Below are 24,105 nucleotides of genomic sequence, written 5' to 3'. Positions count from 1 at the left end.
ACATAAATAAAACCACAGCAGTACAATGACATTGTTGAAACTGCTCTACCGTGACCCCCTACAACAGAAAATACAGGTCTCTGTAATAATAATCCAATAATATAATATAATATGACATTTACAAGGTCAATTTATGTACTTTTACTTACATACATTTTGCTTAGGTACCTTTACTAAGGGGGCATTTTCAATTAAACTTGTACTTGTATTTTTATATTGCCTTTTTTACTTAAGTAAAGATCTAAATACTTCCTCCACCACTAATAATAAATAAAAATTAGAGTAAACTGAAAAAGAGAAAACTGCTTATATCAGTAATATTAACTCATTGATCATTTTAAAATTATCCATTTATTTACTGGTGATTTAACGTTTGGCCCACATTAGTGATGTGCAATTACTCTGGTCTTTTTCCTGGATCATTGACTTGGGGGAGCAAACTGATTACTGATTACTTCCTTTTCCAGTATAACATATATCTAGGCTTACTTGAAGATGATTACTGGAATAACACTGTTACAGTTACAAGTTCTGATTCTCATAATCACAATCCTTAAAGGAAAAAGAAAAAAATAACTCTTTCCTCTTTGATTTCAGCCATCCCAGAGAGTTACTACATCCTTATCGGAAAGAGTTTAAGGTTGGATTAGTTGTGTCATTACAGCTGTAGGCCACTAGAGATCAGCATGTTGTCACCAGCTGTAAGGTTTTACAAACAGAAAGCCTGAAAGATAGTGGCTCTCTCCCAGTTAGTCCTACTACATACTAATAATAAGCATATTGAGTATATTTAGTGTTTAATATCCTGTGTAGAATAGCATATTAGTTCAGACACCGGAGTGTTTGTTTGTACAGGATGAGCAGACATCCCTGATTTTCGGGAACACTCAGATTTAATACTTTGAGCCAATTGGCTTCTCCGTCTGTCTTAAATTGACCTCCTAACCCATCAGCAACAGCATGTGTTTGCCATTCAGTTTTATGCAGAGGAACACTGTGCACAAAATAAACAATGAAAGTACTTTTGGAGCCACAATTGTAAAAATCTTGGCGGAATAAGACTTAGAAAAAAGTAGCACCTTGACTAGAAAAAATTATTATAAGTTCAAAGGAGACAACATTATTAAATATTGTTATGTCTGTGTGACTACACATGGGATACATTTCCAGATTGTAACGTCATAAATTGACAAGATTTGACACTATATGTCATACTGACATACAGTAAGAAATAACTGTGTGTGTGAGGATTTACTTTGCACTCATCTGAGCAGCTGATCTGCTATTAATAAGGCATATAATTTGTCTAGTCACAGAGTAGCTTGCACACCAGTACTGCAACACACGTTTTCATACAAAGAAAGGAGTAACGTCATGTGTTACATTTAAATAAATTACAAGAAGGGACAAATAATTAAGATTGTTTAGTATACATTGTTTATAAAGTGTCCTCTAACTGAACAACTCACTAAACTATGTGATTTTTAAGGGAGTCTGGGGCGGGTTTGCTGCTGCCTCAAATCACTCACATGCAGGTTTCCCTCTGGAGGACAGAGATCTGATCTCAATGAGGTTAACAAGAACTAATTAAAAATACCAATAGTGAACACAAAGGTAAGATTGGATTATTTATTATCTGGGTAATGTATCTGGATACAGATCACATTTTAAAACCAGGTGTAAATTTGGTGTTTGAGTCTCCAGATTGAGAATTCTGTAATGGAGAGGATCATCCAGTTAGGTTGGGGCGTGAGGTCCAATGAGGTTTAGGTAGGTGTGGGAGAGAAGTTTAGTATTTTGAAAAGAAAAAAACATATTTAAAATAAATAAAAAAACATAGGCCTAACCATTTAAAAGTTGTGTTTCCTTCCCCCTAATGCCAAATTCCCTCCCCAGTTCTTTAAAAATGATTTGACGTGCCTCATAAATCACACTTGTCAGAAAATAAGTCAAAATAATCAGATACTAAGTCAAACATTTGACCTATTTTTCCATTTTATACTTTTAAAATTGTCTCATAAATTTTATATATGTCAAAATGTTTATATATGAGCGTTTGTATTTTTGTCATCCTAACATCTCTATTTGTCTTTATTTACTTACGAAATTGGACCTCCATATTGACTCATTTCAAAATCTGGGCATTATTAAAAACTTTCATTTGTTTTATTGAAACTCATGAACAACAAAGTGATCCAGATCCACACGGTAACTGTTAATGTCCCAAAACCCACCAAGTCCTACATTTCCCAGGTTGCAGTGCGTCACCCCGCCCTTTCCTCTCCCCAACTCTGTTCGCGTCGACTTTCTGTTTTGCAGTGATTTGATTGCTTGCTCCCAGCTATGTGATTTGGTTCGGACACACCTCGCCTGCACCACCACTGATTGTCCTCTTCATCTTCATCACCAAAAGAGAAAGCAGACGGCTCCAGTGAGTTGTGCTGCCGTCGCTCTCCAGGGAGGAAGATGTCCGCTGGCTTCCCCGGGCCGGAGCCAGTTTAGGAAGATCTTTTTTTCCCCACAGAGTTTCGTTAGGAAAACACCAACGTTTTGTTGCGCTTTGTGCCGTTGTCTTTTAACTTAAGAGACAACTGTCAGAGTCGGGCCCCCCCTCTCAAACACGGAGCTGCATGGCTGTGAACCAGTGCCTTGGACGTTTTACGTCAAGTTCTGTCGTGCCAGGCCAAGGCGAGGGCGGACTGGAGATGCCTTCAGGCTAAGAGAGCTAACGTCTGGACCAGGGCTAGACCGCAAAACACAGACTGCTTAGCACCAGTAGGATCTTGGTGTGCTTTGTTTTTAAGACCCTCCTCATACCGCCGGTGTGAACTAGAAAGGGCAGCTACACGATATGCCGAAATAGCGGTTACTTTGTTAAGTTAGCTTGTTGTTTGAATCTTAAGTTATCTTGTAACGGCGCGACGTTAAGCTAGCAAAGTTAGCTGTGCAGCTTCTGTATCATAACAACACAAGCCAAATGTCTAGTGATTGTTCACTGACACAAAACACTGCAGGGAAGGTTGTCTGTCAGCACTAATACACTATGATATATTAAAATAAAAGTGTCTTTCTGAAGTATTTAACACAGCCTAGGTGGGTGGACAAACATGAGCACTAACTAACTAGCACCAAACGAAAAGAGGGGGTGATAACAGGACTGACTGCTATTTGAGCATCTCAACTAAAGAAGTTAAATTTGGGGTGTTTTTAGCACCTGCTTAAACTTGTAAGTCACAACAACGAGGAAAGGCAGCCGCTCAACCTGATGACCATGGAGGGAAATGTACAACAACAGAAAACAACTCAATTAGCCCGGGAACTGATGAGGGTATTTAACAGCTACAACAAGCACACCGTGCAGCTGAAGAAGAACCTGAAGGAAACTAACGCATTCTTCCGGGAAATAAGGCAAAATTACAGCAATGCTTGTGCATCAACCATGAGCTCGGATTCTCTGGAGGCAGGTAGGTGTGAACACATGCAGCAGCTACACAGCCCTGCACTGTACCCACATGTCACAGTGTTTAAAACGTGTTTAAAGCATCCTATATGGATGGCCAAAAAAAACAAAAACATGCATAGTTGTGTTTTACTTGTTGTTGTTTCGAAACAGAAAGGAAGAACTAACAGGTTTCTGCTGACATGTGATTTCTCTACCAACACATAGACTGACAAAAAATGCATTAATTAGGGTTAGGGAAAACTAAAGAGATTAAGCCCCCTCTCAAAAGCATGAGCGGACTAAGTGCACCAAATATGCTGAGATTACCACCTGGCTGAAAGTCAGTAACTGGGCTTACTGGGGACATAGTTTTGTAGCTTTGTCCAACTTTAAAATGATCGTATTAGCCCCTATTTGATATTACTGCATCACATTTTCCCATTGCAATCACCCCAGATTAAGAACGTTTCTATAAAAACATTTTCACTGCTCCATATATGCCAAAACATTATTGTAAGCTTTCTTGACCACATTATTTAGATACGTATATCTATGAAACATTGATTAAACACACAGCAGTGATGGAAAGCCAGATACAATGTAATGCGGCACATCTACACGGGTGTCTTATACACCAGAGAAGGTCAAAATAACTTTCCTCAGTGTTAAATGAACTTAAATGATTTGTCATAATCAACAGAAAAATGAGACCGTAATCCTGCCTTTCATGGGCAAAGCCAAACCCATGTCTTCACCTTCTTACTAGATTCATCTAGCAGATGTCTCGCTTACCCTAACTTATCTGGACACAAAATGTGCATCACATGACGCAGAAGAATCACAATATAGTTCCTGATCTGTTATCTTGCTAGAGGTGATGTATAGGTCAGCACCAACTGACCGTTTAGCAATTTATCCACAGGTCATGCAGTCAAATGATCAGCACAGGTCTGTCTGAATCAATAGGTTTTAATGCGTCATGTTAGGTCAAGTGGTGAATACTGGTAGGGGAATGCTAGATTAGAGTCACAGTAAAACCACATGTATGTGACAAAGAAAGGCACTGGTATATAAATGTAAAGTAGGCCATTGCTACTCTCTCCCCTCTTTTGTTATACAACTGTTTCAGACTGTGACTCAGCATCACTGAGGATTATGTCTGATACGTTCACTAACAAGGTTGAATTGGTTCTTCTGTGCTCCACATCTCAGCGCTTGATCAGGAAACAATAGCCCAAGGAATAATATCAGATGTCAACTGTTTTTAACATCTCTATCATGGAACAGTGATCTACTGTATATTCTGGTAATGGCGCACAGATATAAAGGATCATGTGTCACTGAGTACTCCATCTCTGGTTGCAGTGTTAGCTAAGAGCTCACTGCTTCCAGGAATGAACATAATAACTGATAAGTTCTGTCCTCAGTCCACCTCTCAACATCATATACCCCCTTGTGTTCCCCCAGGACAGCTTAGCTGCATCTCTTTCCCAAGCCATGAGGAAGAGTTCCTACGTAACACTGTGGGTGCTGCCCCGAACATTGTGGTACTAGGCCAAGACTGTGCTGCCCGCTACCAGCTGCTCAACTGCCTTCTGGGGGAGAGGCTGCTGCCGCTAGGCCCAGAGGCCGGAGAGGCTTGTGAAGGAGTCCAGGGCACTGTCTGCAAGAGGCGGAAGCTGTGCTTCACCCATGGGAGGCAGACAAGGCTCAGCTTGGCGCTGCCTGGCCAGTATGAGCTGGTGCACCAGCTTGCGGCTAACTGTGGCCGCTGGGATACAGTGCCCCGGGAAGACTTGGAGATCCATGAGGAATGTGAGGACCCAGCCCACAGGCTGGCAGAGCTGGAGATCACCCTGCATCACCCACTGCTACAGGTAGGCTTCAAATCGCAGGCTCTGGATACCGTGTGAAACCAACTGGATCTACTGTCTCTATACCGTGTGTGCTCATGGTTTAAATAATGAGTTTGGCTGCTGTTGGTAATCGACTGATATGATTTTTCAATGGCCGATGCTGATATTTATAAAGCAGGTCGATATATAATACCCATATCAATTGATGTAAGTCATGTATAATTCCATGCAGAGTACATCTAATATACATGTTATCTTATTAATTAATGAAATAGAAAAATACACTGGGTTATACTGTCGATTGAACTCTGACACATGTACTCAAGTTTCCAGAAACGGTCGATGTGACCATGTTGCACACTGCTTTATTTTTAAAAGAAGATGTAGAATGAAGGTGCGATGAGGCAGAATTGTATGCATTGATGAAAAGCAGGTGTCTCTAAAGCACCCTGGAAAAGCTTTTATCGAAAATGACATTACCTGCCAACGCTTCCATTTTTCCAGGGTTTCTCCCGTGTTTCCAGGCCGTCACCCGGCCCCCTCCCGTTCAGTTGTTACTCAAGGGAAACTCTGGTAATTTGCAAACTTTATTATGAATAATCATCATACATGCACCCAAGTTTTTGGATGTTTGCACCTGATGCATTCGCAAGTCATGTCATAGAGCTGCAATGATTAATTGATTAGTTGATTAATCTGTTTGAGTAATTATTTAAGGGAAATAAATCCAACATCTCTGAGTCTAGCTCCTTAAGTGTCAATATTTTCTGGTTTCTTTGCTCCTCTCTGACAGTAAACTGACTATCTTTGGGTTGTGGACAAAACAAGAAATTTTAGGACATCGTCTTGGGTTTTGGGAAACACTGATTGACATTTTTCATCATTCTATGACATTTAATAGACGAAACAACTAATCGATTAATTAAGACAATAATATACAGATTAATCGACAATGAAAATAACCGTTAGTGGCAGCCCTATAAGTGGTGTACTGGACATGAAAAATGAAAAAACACTCAATTATGTCATTCTTTTCAATAATATGGCCTGGCCCTAACTGTGTGTTTAGCTTGTTGGTACTTCCTCCTGTAGCCTTTGTGTTCACACACAGCTGAGCTCACAAAGAGATTATTGAGCAGAGCTGATTATTCCCTGTGTTCAGTGTTTTACCTGATTTGTGCAACTGTTCAGAAATACATTCTTTTACAGTCGTTTTTCTCCCGTTCAGGTTTCAATCAGCTCTTAAAAACAGATTCACAGCTTACAGGTTGAAGTTTACAGGGGAAAGGAAGAAAGGACACAGTGGTACAGTCATGCTGGTCTTCAGCCAGTGCGACCTGAAAATCACAATATCTTGTGATTTTGGAAGTGAATTGATTAAGCGTAAGGATTGTAGTCATTCCTTATCATGTGTGACATGTGGAAATGAGTCTCTAATCCTTTAAACCAAGGCCCCTTAGTGAGCATCACACAGCCCAGAAATTAGGCCCTGCTCTGCCTCCGAGCAGCCCACCCGCCCGGCCTCTTACGTAATGCAACTGGTCTGGTGCGATTCACATGACTAGGTCATGTTAAAAAATCCCAAACCCTTTGCTGTGATGATGTTGCCATGGTTACAGCTGAATACTGGTACACTGCTTGTTTATATCATTACAGATTTTTTATTTTTTTTATTTTTTACATTTAATAGCATAAATCAAGATTTTGTGTGAGCTATGTAGAAAAGAACTATTCAGAAACTGTTATTAATCCAACATTTTTGCAAAAATTCATTAATTCAAAATCTATTTGTACCAATACTGACATGAATTATACATGTAAACATTGATTTCATCTTCAGAATATATTTTACGTGTCAAGTCTCATTAGTGTTGTGGAATAACTTAAAGCTGGGGAAGGAAACTAGCGAGAGACAGCTAGATTTTGAAAGTATCAAACTGAAATAATTCATCCGGACCGGATGAAATGATTGGCCGTGCTTATTACAGTCCTGTGACAGCCACAGATACTGGATTTCTTTCATTTTGTGTCGGAGAATTTGATTTATTGATTACTGTCAAGCTTTTAATTTCATCAAATAGAGCAACAAATGCTTCTGAAATAAAATTTTGTAAAACCCATGGTGTGTGGAGTCTGCATGACTCTCTTCATGTCATCATGTTATAAACAAAGTGATTGTATAGTATAGTAGTGTATACTAAATATGGCTAAATCCTTTTTTAGAACTTCTTGCATTGCTGACTCACCATCCACTAGAGTCTTATCTCAAAAACAGAAACACAATAGATTTAAAAAAAAAAAAAAAAGCTGGAAGGAAAATATCAGTGCTGGAATTATCTCACACCCCCGTTCATTTTTATGTGTGACTGAAATCCCTTATTTAGCTCAAAAAGTTTGTCACACTTGACAGGACCTCAGAGAAGATTGTACATTATTTTCTACCTTAGTCTGCAGTTTATGTCCTACGCTTGGAGGAAATTATTTTAATAGTTCTGAATCTACACATTTTCATCAGCCAGGCACTAAAACATAGATTTGAAGCTGTGTTCCGCTCGTCTTTAGGTTTCTGCTGAATGAATAAAAAATTAGCATGTTTAGGTTGGAGTAAATGGAGGCACAGAATCTCTCTGCTCACTGTGGTATTCACACTCTGCTGCCATAATCACAGCAACCTGTTTTAGAGGCCAGCAGATGAGGACCAACTTGCTAATTAGCCCTCTCTTCATCCCAAAGTTTACTCATGCTTCTCAACCCAACTTAAGCTCCCAGAGGACATAAAGGGTGCCATCCTAACGCAATGTTTCTGAAATTCTTTTGAGGTCCATAGATTCTTGTGTTCATTGCCAGTGCTCTATGAATTCACATAAGAAATGCTGCTTGTTAACAAAGGCCTGTGATATTAGCAGTCACCCTTAAAATATGCTAATAGAAGAATTTCTTACATGGCTGTTTGTCTTGACTGTGTTACTTTAGAGAGCTGGTTCAGTGTCACACTTTTTAAAGACATATGAAATACAAAATAGTAACTTGTTGTTGAAAACAAACTGCATTCAGGCAATTCAAACATTGTATCGGTTTTGATTGGTTGTGAACAAATGTTTGCAGGCTATCTTTGTTCCAGAGAGACTGCTCAGATGGGCTCAGCTCTTGTTTCTTGGAGACAGGACTGACTGTCTCCTTTGTGCAGCTGTTGGTCATTTTTGCCTCTTTTCTCTGGCTGTCTCTTCGTTCGTCACGGTCTCCCCCTGAAGCGGTCTCTGGGACTATTTTTGTTGATGTTGTTATTTATGAAGGGTTAAGAAAACCTTTTTACTTATGTAAATTTTCTGCCCTGTCACAGACATTCCCAAGACCACCACAAATATTTATTTGCCATTATGTGTGCAGAAATAGAAAGAGCATGTGATATCTGTGGATGGGTGTTTTCTTTCTTATGCATTGAGCACCTATATAACAGGGTTTGTAGCCTAGTTTTGCTGAGTTAAGTTAAAAGGTCAATTCACCTTCATTACATAAAACACATTAGACATATAAAAAAATTAAAACTTTTTATATATTCTAGTGTTTGTAGAAAATATTGAACTAGCTCCAGTGAGGTCTATGGATTATTGAGTTTTTTCTAACAGGATTTACAGCTCTTTAAGCTCTGTCTTTGGTCTCCACCAGCTGTTTAGGAAAACATCTGGCTCTTGAGCTGCTAACTGCTCCTCTCTGCTCCTCTATGTTCACCAGCTAGTCACTGCTTTTGCCTCTCAGATGTTTGGTGTTGGGCAGGTGGGGTACAGTGTGTTGATCAGAACTTTTTCACTGCAAACAGCCTGCCTGCTGCTTGCAAAAATGACACTGATGAGAGCTGTGAGATTAAGCCAAAACAGTAAAGTTGTGTTTTGTAAAACCAAAATAACGAGCTGATTTGGTGACATAAAATTCTGTAGAGTTGAGGGGAACTGCAGAGTCAGGTGATAATTATCTGTGAGTTTGTCACCAGCAACACCTTTCACATTATATTCAGTCGTTTGATCCATTGTTATTATAAAAACAACGATCGTAGCGCCTTTAAATTCCATTTACCTCCATGTTTGGTTCAGTGACAGATCGCTGCAATAATTTGGCAACTAAAATCCAGCAGTTCCCTCCTGGTGGTGTCTGCATAGCTGCACAATTTGGAGAAAAAGTTTACAATCACAATGCCGGCTCAATGTCGTGATGTCTGTCAGCCATCCCCAATGGACGGCAACCTTTTCTGTTTAATTAAATTGTATCCCTTTGCGGTTATGTAATCACACAGGGTGACATTGTGATTAGATTAATCATGCAAACCTACTGCATGGCTGGATCTCAGTGGCCTTTTTTACAGAACCGCATTTCCTATAAACCAGTAAGCTTGAAATATAGTAACATTGTTGTGGTTTCTTTGTGGTTCGTCATCAGGAAGCAAAGGTCATGGTGGTACCTTGTCCGAGTGTCCAGCCCATAGAAGAGGCCCTTGAAGACTGCACTCGCAACGTGGTCCCCATCATACTCTATGCCATCAACCAGGACTCCCTAAGCACAGAGCAGGTGACTGAGCTCTGGAAGGTTAAAGAGATGCTCCCCTTTCCCATCTGTTTTGTTCGTATCCCTGACATCATGCAAGCAGCCTCCCCAGAACCCGGCCGCCAAGCGGAAAAGGAAAAGGAGAGGGAGAAGAGCGCCCTCCATAAGCAGCTACTCTCCCTTGGATTCCTCAGTAGCCCAACAGGAAAGTGCTCCTGTGGTGCCCCTACACAGATGCCCACCCCGGGTGCAAAGCCCCAGAGCATGCTGGGTGAGGCTTTCGAAAGACTGCATCGGTTGCTGGTGCCTTTTGCTCGCCAAGTGCTTCAAAACCAGCAGGTAGAGGCTGCCAACCTGCTTAATGGGCTTCACTGTCGCTGTCTAGATCTTTTCATCAACCAGGTGAGAGGACGATGCCTCCTAGCACCGTTCGTGAGTGTCTGTGATTGTTTTGTTATGCTTCATAAACATGTGACAGTTGTAACTCCCACAGCATAAACTGCTTGGTCTATCTGCGTTGAGCCAGTATGCCCCTGAAAAATCACCAACAGATCATCCTCTTGTCCTCTCTGCTTCACTTCCCCGCAGGCCTTTGACATGCAGAGGGACCTGCAGATAACACCCCGCAGGCTGGAGTACACCCGTGAGAAAGAGGGTGAACTCTTCACCTCCCTCATGGCCATCGCAAACCGCAAACAGGAAGAGATGAAGGAGATGATTGTGGAGACGCTTAGCAGCATGAAGGAGCAGCTGCTGGAGGATGCTGCGAACTTGGAGTTTACAGGTTAGTGAGGGAGCATCCCAGGTAAATGCGGCCGGCTTATCTAAGATTTTTGATATTATTAAGGAAGACATTGTCAATCTCAACCATGTTATCAGTGGAGGAAAAATGACATGTTTAAAAAACAGAGCTGGTGTACTTGTTTTAATGAAGACTTAAACAGCTGTTTATAATAACTGATTCTTGATAATTGCAACCCCGGTACAGTTCAGAAGAACAGCCGAGTTGTGAAGACGGTGCAGATTTTGAAGTCTGATTAAGCTTGTTTATGTTAAAATAGTGGTTCTGATGTCATCAAATCAAGTCCAGGAAGATATCAACTGAAAGCCACAAAAACAAAAGTAAGGAAGTCAAACACATTTTTTACAGTGTGCAAACAAGGGCTTGAGAGATTATTACTGTAAAGGTAACTCGGACCTTTCTATTTGGGTACTTTTAATAACTCTTTTTTATTTATTATTATGTAGTATAGACATCAGGACATATTTTGACATTATCAATGATGATTTATACATTTCTTTGAGGTTGTCTCTGCTGCTGTCAGACCTCTTGGGGACAGGAAAAGAATCATTGCCATGTATTTACACAAACATTATTAAATTGTGTTTTTAATTGGCTTGTTATTTGTTAAAAGTAACAAAAAGTAATTTGTGACGATGTGTTCGGATTCAACCCAGAAGTGGACTGACTTTTAATTTAAGGATTAATTAAAGGGGTCATTTCAGGTCTTCGCAAATTGGATATGTTTTTTCCTAAAAGTGAAGAAGTTAAGCCTGTTAATAGCAGTTTTGGATTCTCCACTCTTAAGATGTGAGAGATGCAGATTTAGTTTTCTGCAGGAAATATAGATAAGTATGCTAAGAATGTATATAAAATTGGAAGCATTATTACCATTACATATTTTCAGACTCAGAAAAGGGAAATGTGATTTGCTATGACAGACACCAGTAACTTTGATTGTGTGGTTTCACATTGGATTTCTCAAAATTGTGCCTGTTTTGCTCTTACATCTTCAACTTGTTGAGAAAGGATTCCCCCTTTATTATTTCTATATTAATAAGCCGACTGACATGTCTTTACTGGCCTCTTCAGCCTGAGTTACTCAAAGCCTGTTTCTTTACTGTTTTTAGACTCTAGTCAGACCTGCAGAGACATGACTGAGCTAGCTGCGTTTCACAATCTGCCCACAAAGTTTTGTACAGTCTGAATCAGTAGTTGAGAAAAGCCTTTCATTGGGTATTGTGCTGTTTCCTTCCCATCTCCCTTCCTGGGCCTTTTTCCAAAAAGCAGCTTTATGAAGTTATCTGGAAAACTTTGCTGGGTAAAACTCTGCATCGGACCATACTCCAGAATTAGTCAGGAATATTAGTCAGTATTCAGGAAACTAGCAATATGCAAACGGGGTTTAAACAGATATTCTCCTCCTCTTGTGTTGTGCAAACACAATGTGGCAATGTGAAATTAGCTCTGATGTAAAGGATTAAAGATGCTCTTTGGACTTTCTAATAGACACTTTCTTTTTACATTTAGTGTTACTCCCCTTCAGGTCTAACAAAAATATCAAATGCTTGTTCTTCCTCAATTATTTTGAAAAAAATAAACTGCATTGTTTACACCCACGTTTGTGAGCATGAGGATCCACATGTACAAACAAAAGCCGGTGCTCACACATGAAAATCATTGTATTAATACTAGTTGTCGCAAATGCCACAGATTACCTCAAGTAATTGATTCTAGCCAGAGTGCCCACGCAGTTTCCAGTTTATTAGGTACACTGAGCTAAAACACAGTCTGTTACAACAGTTTCAGAGAGGTGCTGAATCACCTGGACATTTTAGAGTATGTGGTTTGTTGTAGAGTGTTTCTATTATTTTGTCCACCCCTTTTATACCAGAGGGTAGTAGGCTTAATAACAGAAACAAACTGCTCTCTGTGCATAGCGATGCAGTTTGATTCATCAGGATGTCTAGTTGGTCACACACACACACACACACACACACACACGCACACACACACACACAGACACGCACAGACACCACATATTAACCGGACAAACTGTTTTATTTCAACTTCAGACATCATTGTAACATCTAATGGAGAACCAGTTACGTCGAGGGACATCAAATCTTGCATCCACCAGATCCAAGAGCTGATAGTGGTTCGTTTGAATCAGGCCGTGGCGAATAAGCTGATCAGCTCTGTGGACTATCTGAGGGAGAGCTTTGTAGGAACTCTGGAGCGATGCCTCAACAGTCTAGAGAAGTCAAACTTCGAGTCTTCTGTCCACAATATCACTTCTAATCATCTCAAACAGGTGGGCAGTAGTTTGTGAAAAACAGCAACCTTGTTTAGTATACTGGTCAGGAATTTTAGAAGATGCTTAAATGTGATTAGTATTTATTAATTTTTTATAAGCTTCATCAACAAAGGCCATGTCAGCTTCACTTGTCTTCAGTGCCACAGGCCACCAGGCATTTTCTGTTATCTTAAGCCGTTGGGTTTTCACTTCTTCTCTCATCTGTCACAGTTATTAAATGCTGCCTATCATGTGGAAGTCACCTTTCATTCAGGATCCTCGGTCACAAGACTTTTCTGGGAGCAAATCAAACAGGTCAGTGTCTAATGAATTCAGCCACAGGAGTGTCAAACTGCGCTGTGACTTCTGGAGGTGTGTTCTTACTGTGTGTCTTGCTCCTAGATAATCCACAGGATAACGTTTGTGAACCCTCCTGCCATCACTCCAGAGTGGAAGCGGAAAGTGGCCCAGGACGCCATTGAAAGTCTCAGCGCTGCCAAACTGGCCAGAAGCATCTGCTCCCAGTTCAGAACTCGCCTCAACAGTTCCCACGAGGCCTTTGCAGCATCCCTGCGCCAGGTAAAGTTTCTCTGCAATTTTGTTTTTATTATTTCATACTGCTCTGTAGTACTCTGCCTTGCTGAGGATTACCCCGGCACGGCCCTTACACCAGGAAGGTCTGGTGTGGCACAGAATATGGAATAATGTAGGAGACAGACAGATGAAAGCTTCTCCTCCCAAGCTGCTGACAGACCTATCCATGCTTTGACATTTTGAAAAATGCTGTGGGTCTGAAAAGTGGAGGAGAAAAACAGGGCTTATGAAATGGTGACATCAAAGTGGCATATGGGCTGGAAACCTGTGCTTGATATAACATGACTTCTGCGACGCCCTTATAGAGTGGGATAATTCACACCAGGCAACAGAGCATGACATGACTAATTTATATACAGCAGTGGCTGATTAGCATTAGCTGTTGTTTTTAGCGGATTTCCTCATACAGCAAAAGAGCTGTGACAAACATCCTCAGGGATTTTTACCTTGCTGCGGTGTAATTGATTTAAATGAGCGTGACATTAATCACCTGACCAGGGTAAAAGGTTTGTGTGAATCTCCTGCTGTACGGTTTGAATGCCTCTGAACCTTCTGTAGCTGGTGGGAACGCAGAGTGCTGGCAACTGACCAGTAAGGTATGATCTTTTTTTTTTTTTCAGATGATACACAGTAGGGAAAAGTATGGAATTTCATTTTAGACATTTCCAGGCATGGATAAGTGTGGGACTATTGCCCCTATTCTGTTTTCTAAAATATAAAATTCAGAATTTGAAAAAATAAATGGATCTAATGAGCAGAGTCGGTGTGAGAGAGCCCGGGCCACAACAAGCTTCATGTCGTCAAAAGTAAAGCACGAAGTCGGCCTATAGCGTGTGACTGAACGCACATTCCGACGCAGAGCTGCCTCTACACCTTGTACATCACAGCAGCTCTGCCCCAAGGGCCTTATGCTGCATTCCAGGCAGAGTTGGAATTTCCCAGATGAAATTGAGTGTCCAACCTCCAAGTGTTCCTGTTGCATGATGAAGAAACAACATGGCTGACCCTGACAAAATGATGTTTCTAATATACACACAATTTAACTCTCAGCAGTACAAACCGTTTTAATGACAACGAGTGACATAAGTACTTGTTAACTGTGATCCTGTCCAGCTACATTAATCTGTCCAGCTACATTAATCTGCAAAACTCAGTAAATGTTTTTTTCTTAAAGTTTTCTGATTTGTTGACATTTATTATGTTTTCCTGAAAAACTTTTGCGAAGAGAAGATGATTTTCAGAGATTTTAACCACCTACCTAACATCGCTGGGAACATATTTCTACATCAATTTCCATGCAGTACATGGTTTACTATGTGATAACATGTATTGTTTTAATTAAATACAAGTAAATATACTTTACATTGCTTTTGAGTGGATGGTTTACCATTTACAATATGTGCTTCCTTAGGGACTCCAACACTAAGGTCACTGCTGAGAGTTCAATTGTGTGTGTACAGGAAATATCAGTTTGTCGTGTTCAGCCTTGTTTGTCAAATCTAGACATTGAAAGAAAATGCAGCAATATCTTTGAATCACATATATACATAGCATCACAAATAACCAATTAAGCTTGTCTGAACATTCATGAGTTATGCAGTGAAGTAGTTATCGGAAAAGTAAACCGATTATCTTTCCTGCTTTCCTGAAACCAGACGGTTATGGCTACGCTCATCATTGTTTCCATGGACACAGTGAATAAACAGGGCTGTACAGATGCCGTGAAAATTAAATTATTTGACTTTTTTCTACTCATTTTCAGTTCTCATTTATAAAAGAGACATTGAGGGAACAATAAGAGGACAGGTAGCGCCGGTTAGTTTACTTCCTCTTTAAGCAGAGAGTACCCACCTACATTCTTCTGGTAATTATATGGTAACATAAAAGCATACAGAGTCAGAATGTGTAACATACATGTTTACAGTTTCATTTACATTTTATTTATTTACATAATAAAAATCTGTCTCTACTCAGATGTCAAATATTGTCTGAAGAAGTCTGACATTTTGAAATGGAAAAGGTTTGGGAACTCTGATAATGCCTTCAGTGACATCTCTATAGACAGCTCTTATTGGCTCTCACTCCCTGCACAGCTCGTGCTTCAGCAGTTTATTCCTCTTCACTTGGATTGCTTTGCATTTTAAGCCCCAAAATGCAAATAGCTGCGACTTCCTCCATGAAGTCCCTGACAAATCCAGTTCAGTCAAATTGATGAAAAGCATCACATGACAGAGGGTACGCGTCACATCACTGACTACATTTCCATGCTCACTCCTAATGGAGTTACACAAATACACTGAACTATTGTGGCAGTCTTAAAGGGGATGTGATGATGGGCGACGCGCTGTGTGTTCGGGGCCTTTGATGGACAAAAAATATCAAAATAATTTCATTTAGTTATTTATCTAACTCAGTGATTGAAGATCAACTAATGAAATAACATTTAATTTCTGTCACATTCCTGTCCATGACTAATAGAGAAACACCTGCCTGCAGGTATGTGAGGAGGAGTTATGAATGTGAAGGTAAATGCAAAGTGTTGTCAGTGGTGATAACAGTGGTGCGAGTGTTTGGGTTGGTGACTAGTCTGGGTCCTGTTTTAACCCCTTTTTTCTTTGTTTCATGATGCACGCAAGAGATTCACTTTATTGCAAAGAATGCCACAAATTGCTGCATCTAAACTGTCATCTTTTATAGTTTGTGCTGTACGTTATCTGCTGCACAGCATCAGATTCAAACACAAACCTGCAATACCAGACAAAATATGAGTACATAAGAGCAGAATGACGATCAGATGAGCTCTTCATATTATGTTTTTCATTGACATATCACATTTTTTGGTCAAAAGATTAGGGCTGGACAATAAAACAATAATTATCACAATATAATGTTTTTTCAATAACAATATAACAAATGTTCAATAAATGTTCAGTAAATATTTGACTGTATTCACTTAAGTCATACATGAGTTAGGTCTTAACTTTTTTTATTAAGAAGTTTATTTTGGACCAAAAAAAACTTTTACTTGATTTTTACTCTTGCATATTTGTTGACTAAAGACTTTATCGCAATTGATTTGAATGTTCTACCTCAGATTTGTGAAGTGATCCACTGTTTGGCCTCAAGTGTTGACCATAAAGAAGAGTTTAAACCACAATTAACCATCACTCACAAATCAGCCTTTAAACTCGAAAGAAATAACAATTTGATACTTATCATGATAATTATCGACATCGAAAGATATGAAACTTTTTATTGTGATAACATTTTTGGTCATATCGTCCAGCCCTACAAAAGATCTTTCTAGTGTACTTTTTGACAACCTTAGGTCGCTCCTCTTGCACATGGCAGATCACATGTAGTGAAAGGTGCACACATTTACTCTTCATCATTATCATTTCTCTTAGTTCATGATTGTTAATATATACAGAGTTACCCAAAGTTAGAAATATGGACAAACACATCATATTTTACCAAGCAAACAAGTAATAATATAAAATTATTAATCAGAGTAAAAAGACTTATGGTGACTACTAAATTATAGCTTTCAGCCCATCAATATTTTATTTATCGGATTGTGATGGAAAGAATTAACAGTATCACTGGACAACATGCCAGACACAAAAACTGCACTCAATCCAGTGTTTGAATTTACTTGTGGTGCTGGGTGGCGCGGTGTGTGTGATGGCGGGTTCAGTAATAAAACTAGTCAAACAGAGGAATGAATAACTCTATGGAGCACACTGCTGTTAACACTACTGGAGGTAAAGCAGTAATGGCAGGAGAGGGGTAAGGTCGGTACTTCTTGGTTATGAGCTCTTCACTCCGGAGATCTAGTGGTCTCCTCTGGGTTGGCTCGCCATCAACTCAAACACATTTCCATGTTGTTAACTCTGTGTGACCTGGGTACACAAAATAATCGCCGCCGCCCAAGTAGACGCCCTGTTTATGGGAAACGCTGCAATTTAAAGGACGCTGTTGCAGACTAGTGAGTGATAGTATGTTCGTTCTCATGTTGACTTTAAAGCTCCAGCGGAGCGCAAAACAAACAGCAGTGATGAGAACTCAACCCTGTGGAGCGTATGAAAACAGACAGATGCCCATTTACTGTCACCCTCTGGCCAGCTAGTGCATTAACCAGTCTGACAAATGACAACTTCGCCCACTGAGGTCAAGGCAGCCGGCCTATACTCACTGAGGACTTGAGGGCGGTTCTGCAAACAGTTCCATGGTGATGGCACCCGCTGACGTTCTGATGATGCAGTTTAAGAAAAGAGGATCAGATGTAATGGGACGGACCAAGAACATTAGAGGGTGCTCCTAACAGTTACAAGTCACTTTACAAAAATGAAAACTGTTAACAAATGAGAGAAGTCATTTTGCAGTTTCTCCTAATGCTGACCATGAGATGCTATGTCATGTGTTGGTGTTTGTAGCTGGAGGAAGGCCACACGGGGCGTCTGGAGCGCACTGAGGACCTGTGGCTGCGTGTGAGGAAGGACCACGCCCCTCGGTTAGCCCGCCTGTCTCTGGAGAGCCGCTCCCTCAGGGATGTGCTGCTGCATGGTGAGTCACAACCAAGTCCTGTGAAACTCCCAGTCTGGTCACACAAAAAATACCTTTTTTCTGTAACTTCTGGAAATTGTATCTTTGGCCATTGGTGACTCTGCTACCATTGAAAATCTCCAGATGTATTATTCTGCTTTGAATAAAAGTGTTATGTAAAGAACTTTGAATTTCCTTGTTGTTGCAATGTTCGATAAGAATAAACTTGCCTTGCAACCTGCATACAGGCATTTGAAAAAGGACTGCGTTGCTTTCTGACAGGTAAGCCAAAGCTCGGGCGAGAGCTGGGTCGGGGGCAGTACGGAGTTGTGTACTTGTGTGACAGTTGGGGGGGACACTACCCATGTGCCTTGAAGTCCGTGGTACCGCCTGATGATAAACACTGGAACGACCTGGCTCTGGAGTTTCACTACACAAGGTGAGTAAGAGTGAGTGCAAAAACATTATGTACGCACGCAGAGATGTGTAGAGACAGCTGCACCGGCATGATCTCAGCAGCCGCCTTGTTTTGTCTCAACATTATTTTAATTCTTCTCACCAAACCGCCGCAGGTAGACAACACAATCATAGCTGCCTGTGCATTTTTCTTTTGCTTGAGAAGCAGCTGCATTTATGGAGAGCTGAACTCTTTTCAGTGACAGTTTTGTTGTAAAGGTCAAACTCCACCCACTGTATAAAAAATAGTTTTGACTGTTGAAGCCTGGAGGCTATTCTGCACACATTCCCACATGTTGTTGGTTTATTGTTAATGCTGATCTGCTCCAACTGCCCTAAACCTGAGGAATGCTGGACTTTGTAAAACTGAGTTGAGGCTGCATGAATGTACACAAGCAAGACTTACATTAGGGCTGGGCAATAAAACACTAATGATAATTACTGCATTATCATTTTCCTCAATAACAATATAACCAAATGTTCAATTACTAAATGTTTGCTTTAATGCATTTAAATAGCGGCCCTGACTTACATTAAAGTACTGTGACTCAAAAAGTGATAATTTTATGATCGTATGACTGAAATGTTTAATTTTCCTTCCTTCTCCATCTTTGCATGTGTGTTGCTTCAGGACCCTGCCCAAGCATGAGCGGCTCGTCGACCTGCATGGCTCTGTGATTGATCACACCTACGGAGGCGGCTCCAGCATCGCCGTGCTGCTCATCATGGAGCGGCTGCACAGAGACCTCTATACAGGCTTGAAGGTGCAGTGTTTAGAAAGAGATGTATTCTTGTTTTAAAGGTAAAGAAATGTCGTCTTCCATCTCACTCACACACTTCCAGTTAAGTCTCCTTTTCCTCTCCGTCTCTACCAGGCTGGTTTATCGCTGAGGGAGAGACTTCAGATCGCTCTGGACGTGGTGGAGGGGATCCGCTTCCTGCACAGTCAGGGCCTCTTGCACAGAGACATAAAGCTAAAGAATGTTCTGGTAAGTTCAGACCAACCAATAGTTTGGCAGATTTGGGGAGGTGTGTGTGTGTGTGTGTGTGTGTGTGTGTGTGTGTGTGTGTGTGTGTGTGTGTGTGTGTGTGTGTGTGTGTGTGTGTGTGTGTGTGTGTGTGTGTGGTTTGTCCACTTCAGGGATGCACTGTAAACTGACACATCAGCTTTTTATTTTTTTGTGAAAATCAAAATTTCTGCTTCAATATGAAACCTGGACCAGTCGAGATGCACCTCGTGACCCTCAAAAACAGTCCAACTTTGTGAACAACTTTTTAAACTAGCCAGTCGGCATTGTTGATATAAATATGGCCATGATTGAGCAACTACATTGTGTATTTCTTACCTTTTAAACTTGTTCATAAATTAATTTTGGATACTAATTCAGATGATATTGATGCTTATTATTAATTTTTATTCAAAGAATAAATTCAAAAATTTTGCTGTATGACCGAAGTTCCTCTCTTTTCATTCCTTTTCCAGTTGGACAAACAGAATCGTGCAAAGATCACCGACCTGGGCTTCTGTAAACCGGAGGCCATGATGTCCGGCAGCATCGTTGGGACCCCCATCCACATGGCTCCAGAGCTGTTTACAGGTACGGTTTACTGAGCTGTCACAAAGTCCATAATTCATCACAAAGCAACTTCAAACAGTTTAACTTTTCAGGACAAGCAGATACTAGTATGGCAAGCCGTTACTACTAGTACTTATTTATCAGTTACTAGTAACTATTTCCATTTGACTAGTATCTATTATTTAGATACTAGTCAAATGGCTTGTTCATAGTAACATTTTAATTGTTGCTAGTAAGAATGGAATAGTTATTATTAACTAGTGAAATAGTTACTAGTTACTAAAAAATAAACACTAGTATCTCAATAATAGACACTAGTAAAATGGAAATGGTTACTAGTAACATTTGTATACAGTAAAACTTTTAATAGCCGAGTCCCAAATAGCCGCCTACCCCGCTTACTGTCCTGGTGCGGGAACACATTTTGACAAATAAATGCAGGTCCGCATTAAATGCCTGGTCTGGTTTTATATAAGTTCTTTGGATGTATAAAAACTCTTAAACCCTGCGGGGTTGCCGGCTTTAGCTGCTTCTAAGCTGCTTAGATCGTTAATACACATGTTTAAACGTATGATCTATGTGTCAGGATGGACATGCTACTCATCGTTAGATCGGTTAGATTTTCCACAATTCAGTCGTTCAGTTCATTTAAGAGAAACAACAAGCCCCAAAGTCTAATTCTTATAGATTTACCGGTGTAACCTGCCTGGTATAAGAGAGGAAAGGGAAAAAAGTGATGATTGCCGTTACCTTTGAAGTGCTTGTTAAGCCTGAATGTGTTATTTATATTACTTTAGTCTGTAAGGGTTCACCGATCAAAAGACTCAAAACAGCTTTTCATAAAAATAAATCCAAGTTGTAAATACTGTCATGTGAAGTCCATCGCTCTGTCTGCTAACTTCTGCCACACTTCTCCCATCCTGCACCTTGTTGTTGTTGTTGTTGTTTTCTTTACGTTGCTGCCTTCAAAATAAAAGCACAGAAGCAGTCTGTCGGAGCTAGATCAAATGAATGACGTGTATTTGATATTATAGGATAATTTTTATACAAGTAATATTCTCTTTGAAATAAATAAACTGTTTCATAATAGTTTCAGTTTTGTGCAAAAGGAATTAAAGGCCTGTCCCATATGGACGCCTGTCCCAAATATAGGCAGGGTCAAATCAGTGATTTTAGCAATTAAAATCTATTAATCAAAGTTTTACGGTAGTTACAAGTAACTAATGAATATGTACTTGTATCTAAATAATAGATACTAGTAAAATGGAAATAGTTACTAGTAACTAATGAATAGATGATATTTGAACTGCAGAGCCCCATTGATTTCAATGGCAAAAATCTACCATTATTTAATAGTAACTAAAAATAGTTAGAAGTAAAACGGGATTAGTTATGAGTAGCTTTTAAATAGTGACTAGTAAGTTTTAAGGAATAAATATTATGTGCGAGTCTTTTTAAGGTTTTCTTTCTATGGTGTCGTCTCCTCACAGGAAAGTATGATAACTCTGTGGATGTCTACGCCTTTGGGATCCTTTTCTGGTACCTGTGCACGGGTTCAGTGAAACTCCCAGAAGCCTTTGAGAAGTGCTCCAGTAAGGACCAGCTCTGGAATAACGTTAAAAAAGGTAAACAAACACAAAGGTCGCGCTCACACCTGCAGCTCAGTTCGTTTGGTCTGGACCAAAGAAAAAAACCTACCTTGTTGCCTTTTTAGTTCCGGTTCGTGTTTACACTGTTTTAACGAGAATCGAGAACGTTAACACGACATTCTACAGACTGACAGGTAACCTGTTGATTGGATAGTTTTGGTGATGTCATCCAGCATCGTCAGTGTTATATGGACATATGTGAGGAAACCATGTTCGGTGACACTTGAATGCTTCTCATGTGTTTGTTTATATTCTCTGGTGTCTCAGACACAGGAGGAAACAACTGATTCTGTCAGTAGCTGAGAGTGCAGCTTGACCTCATGTTATGAATAATGACAGAAGAGGTGTCTTATACTATAATATCATGGGGACATTAATGTGGGATCTTTTTAAATGGGGGAAATGCCAAAGTACATGCAGCAAGACACACTGCAGTTTAAACTGCTTTAGACACTCTATTGATCTGGGAAAATCCCCGAACTCACATGCTGTGGTCACCAAATGATTTGTATGAATACTGTATTTTCGTCACTTGTACAAATTGCTTCTAAGATTGCTTACTTAACAACTGATGGTAGAGCTGCAACGATTAGTCTATTAATCAATTAGTAGTCAACTATTGTATTAAACATAATTAATTTCATAATTGATTAATTGATTTGAGTCAGTTTTTAAGAAAATAAGTAAAATTCTCTGATTTCAGCTTCTTCCACATGAATATTTTCTGCTTTCTTTGCTCCTCTATGACAGTAAACTGAATATTTTAAGGTTTTGGACAAAACGAGACATTTGAGGACGTCGCTTTAAGAAACACTGATCGACATTTTTCACAGTTTTCTGACAGTTTCTGGACCCAACAACTAATCGATTAATTGTAAAAATTATCTTAATTAAATTGATTGTTAGTTGTAGCCCTTGTTGATGGCTAGAAAATGGATTTGTGTTAAAAATCACATATCTAATGTCAAAAAATCTGTTTGCTTTTGCGCCAAAGACAAATCCGAGATTTGTTTGGAAGCGGAGTGAGACCCTCCTCTTCAGGCGGCCTCTCAGGTTGTTTATTCAGCGGCAAAGTTCAATCACACCAGCCTGAATGAACGACACCAAAAAGGCAAACTTACCGGTGTCTGTTTGAAATCACAACCTTATACACAATCGACCCGAGACAGTTTTCAAACATGACACGTCGAAGTTGACTCTCTTGACGGCACGCTGGTGTTTGTTTTTGTTTCACTTGTGTCCGTGTCGTCTCCAGGAGCCAGGCCCGAGCGGTTGCCCAGTTTTGATGAGGAATGCTGGCAGCTGATGGAGGCGTGCTGGAACGGAGACCCTTCCCAGAGGCCCCTGCTCGGTATTGTGGAGCCCGGCCTACAAAGCATTATGGTCCGGCTCTGCAACTGTGGCTCGGAGCAGAAAAGCAGCAGCCTCGAGGACTCAAACTGAAAACAGTCCAGACAAACGAACACACCTGTGATAGGGATTCTGATCAGGAAAGTATTTTTCTTGTATTTATGACGAACGAAGATGAAGAGAGAAGAACAGGTGACCAGTGAATAATGTTGGAGCTATCCTCCTTGTTCACAGTTGTTGGATTTACATTATTTATGAGGAATTGATACAGACCAGAAGTTTGCAAATATGTGTGTGTGTGTGTGTTTTAATTGTTTGTTCATTGTGTATTTGTATACAAAACTCTACAAAATGCTTTTGTTGTAGCTGCTGTGCTAATTGCTACTTGTCCTAGAATTGTTACTAGATGCAAATTGTTTTAAAGTAGTCCATTCCCAATGTTATGAATATATATAAAAGATTAATTTTAGATTGTATTTAAACGAAACATGTCTGCATCTATACAAGTACATCTTTTTTAATAAAATGATGGTGCAACTCATGATTGTGTCGTAATTGTTAGCTTGTTACTGAGGATTTTGTGATGTCAGAATGTTATTCTCTAAATCAGTGGTTCCCAACCTTTCTGGCACAATGACTTCTTAAAACAAAGCAAAGTCTACTTGCAACACCTCGTCACTGGTTGTGACCAGTTCATATAGGGCCTAAAGAGAATTCACAAACGGGTGTGGGGGGGGATAGCAAAGTCAGATAGCAGTGCTCTAAATTATTACATTCTGGAAATGTTAAGGAGTTTCAAGTAACAAGTTTAGGAAACATTGAGTTGGTGAAATAAATACTGCGTACTTTGTAAGAAAACATGAGCAGATATGCGCTGGTGAATCATTCAGTCACTGCGGTCGGATGAGTTGGAGAATTTGAAGCCTCTTCTACACTGTTAGTGCCGTTTTTCTGCTGTTTCATCATTACAAGGAAATTTAGCTAAATATTAAATATGAATAAATTATTTTTACTAATGTATCA

General features: G+C 40.0%; 1 protein-coding gene across 2 annotated transcripts; it reads left to right on the top strand.

Annotated features, from left to right (window-relative positions):
• Nucleotides 1-2,274: 2,274 nt before the first annotated feature.
• On the top strand, nucleotides 2,275-23,623 carry dstyk (dual serine/threonine and tyrosine protein kinase). 2 transcript variants are annotated; one of them, XM_038696772.1, is made up of 15 exons: nucleotides 2,275-3,464; nucleotides 4,910-5,319; nucleotides 5,803-5,871; nucleotides 9,730-10,236; nucleotides 10,423-10,618; nucleotides 12,691-12,929; nucleotides 13,143-13,226; nucleotides 13,314-13,490; nucleotides 17,942-18,071; nucleotides 18,333-18,489; nucleotides 19,138-19,270; nucleotides 19,382-19,495; nucleotides 19,990-20,104; nucleotides 21,574-21,708; nucleotides 22,988-23,623. In XM_038696772.1, the coding sequence occupies exons 1-15, from the start codon at nucleotides 3,266-3,268 to the stop codon at nucleotides 23,173-23,175; spliced, it is 2,853 nt and encodes a 950-aa protein (XP_038552700.1). In that variant the 5' UTR covers nucleotides 2,275-3,265; the 3' UTR covers nucleotides 23,176-23,623. The 2 variants fall into 2 exon arrangements, with proteins under 2 accessions (XP_038552700.1, XP_038552701.1); XM_038696773.1 differs by lacking the exon at nucleotides 5,803-5,871 and having other exon boundaries at nucleotides 2,276-3,464.
• The last annotated feature ends 482 nt before the right edge of the window (nucleotides 23,624-24,105 follow it).

This window comes from Micropterus salmoides, unplaced genomic scaffold, assembly GCF_014851395.1.
Source record: "Micropterus salmoides isolate LMB-PRFRI ecotype aquatic unplaced genomic scaffold, ASM1485139v1 Ms_hic_scaffold_4, whole genome shotgun sequence".
Taxonomy (NCBI): domain Eukaryota; kingdom Metazoa; phylum Chordata; class Actinopteri; order Centrarchiformes; family Centrarchidae; genus Micropterus; species Micropterus salmoides.
The sequence above is the reverse complement of the archived record's forward strand: the minus strand, read 5'-3'. Positions and strand labels throughout refer to the sequence as shown.

What these genes read in the sequence shown, in the direction of transcription:
- dstyk (XM_038696772.1), top strand. Translation starts at nt 3,266, where the DNA reads ATGACCATGGAGGGAAATGTACAACAACAGAAAACAACTCAATTAGCC. An exon ending in TAGATCTTTTCATCAACCAG is followed by an intron (nt 10,237 to 10,422) that starts GTGAGAGGACGA and finishes ACTTCCCCGCAG; the next exon opens with GCCTTTGACATGCAGAGGGA. An exon ending in TTGCAGCATCCCTGCGCCAG is followed by an intron (nt 13,491 to 17,941) that starts GTAAAGTTTCTC and finishes TGGTGTTTGTAG; the next exon opens with CTGGAGGAAGGCCACACGGG.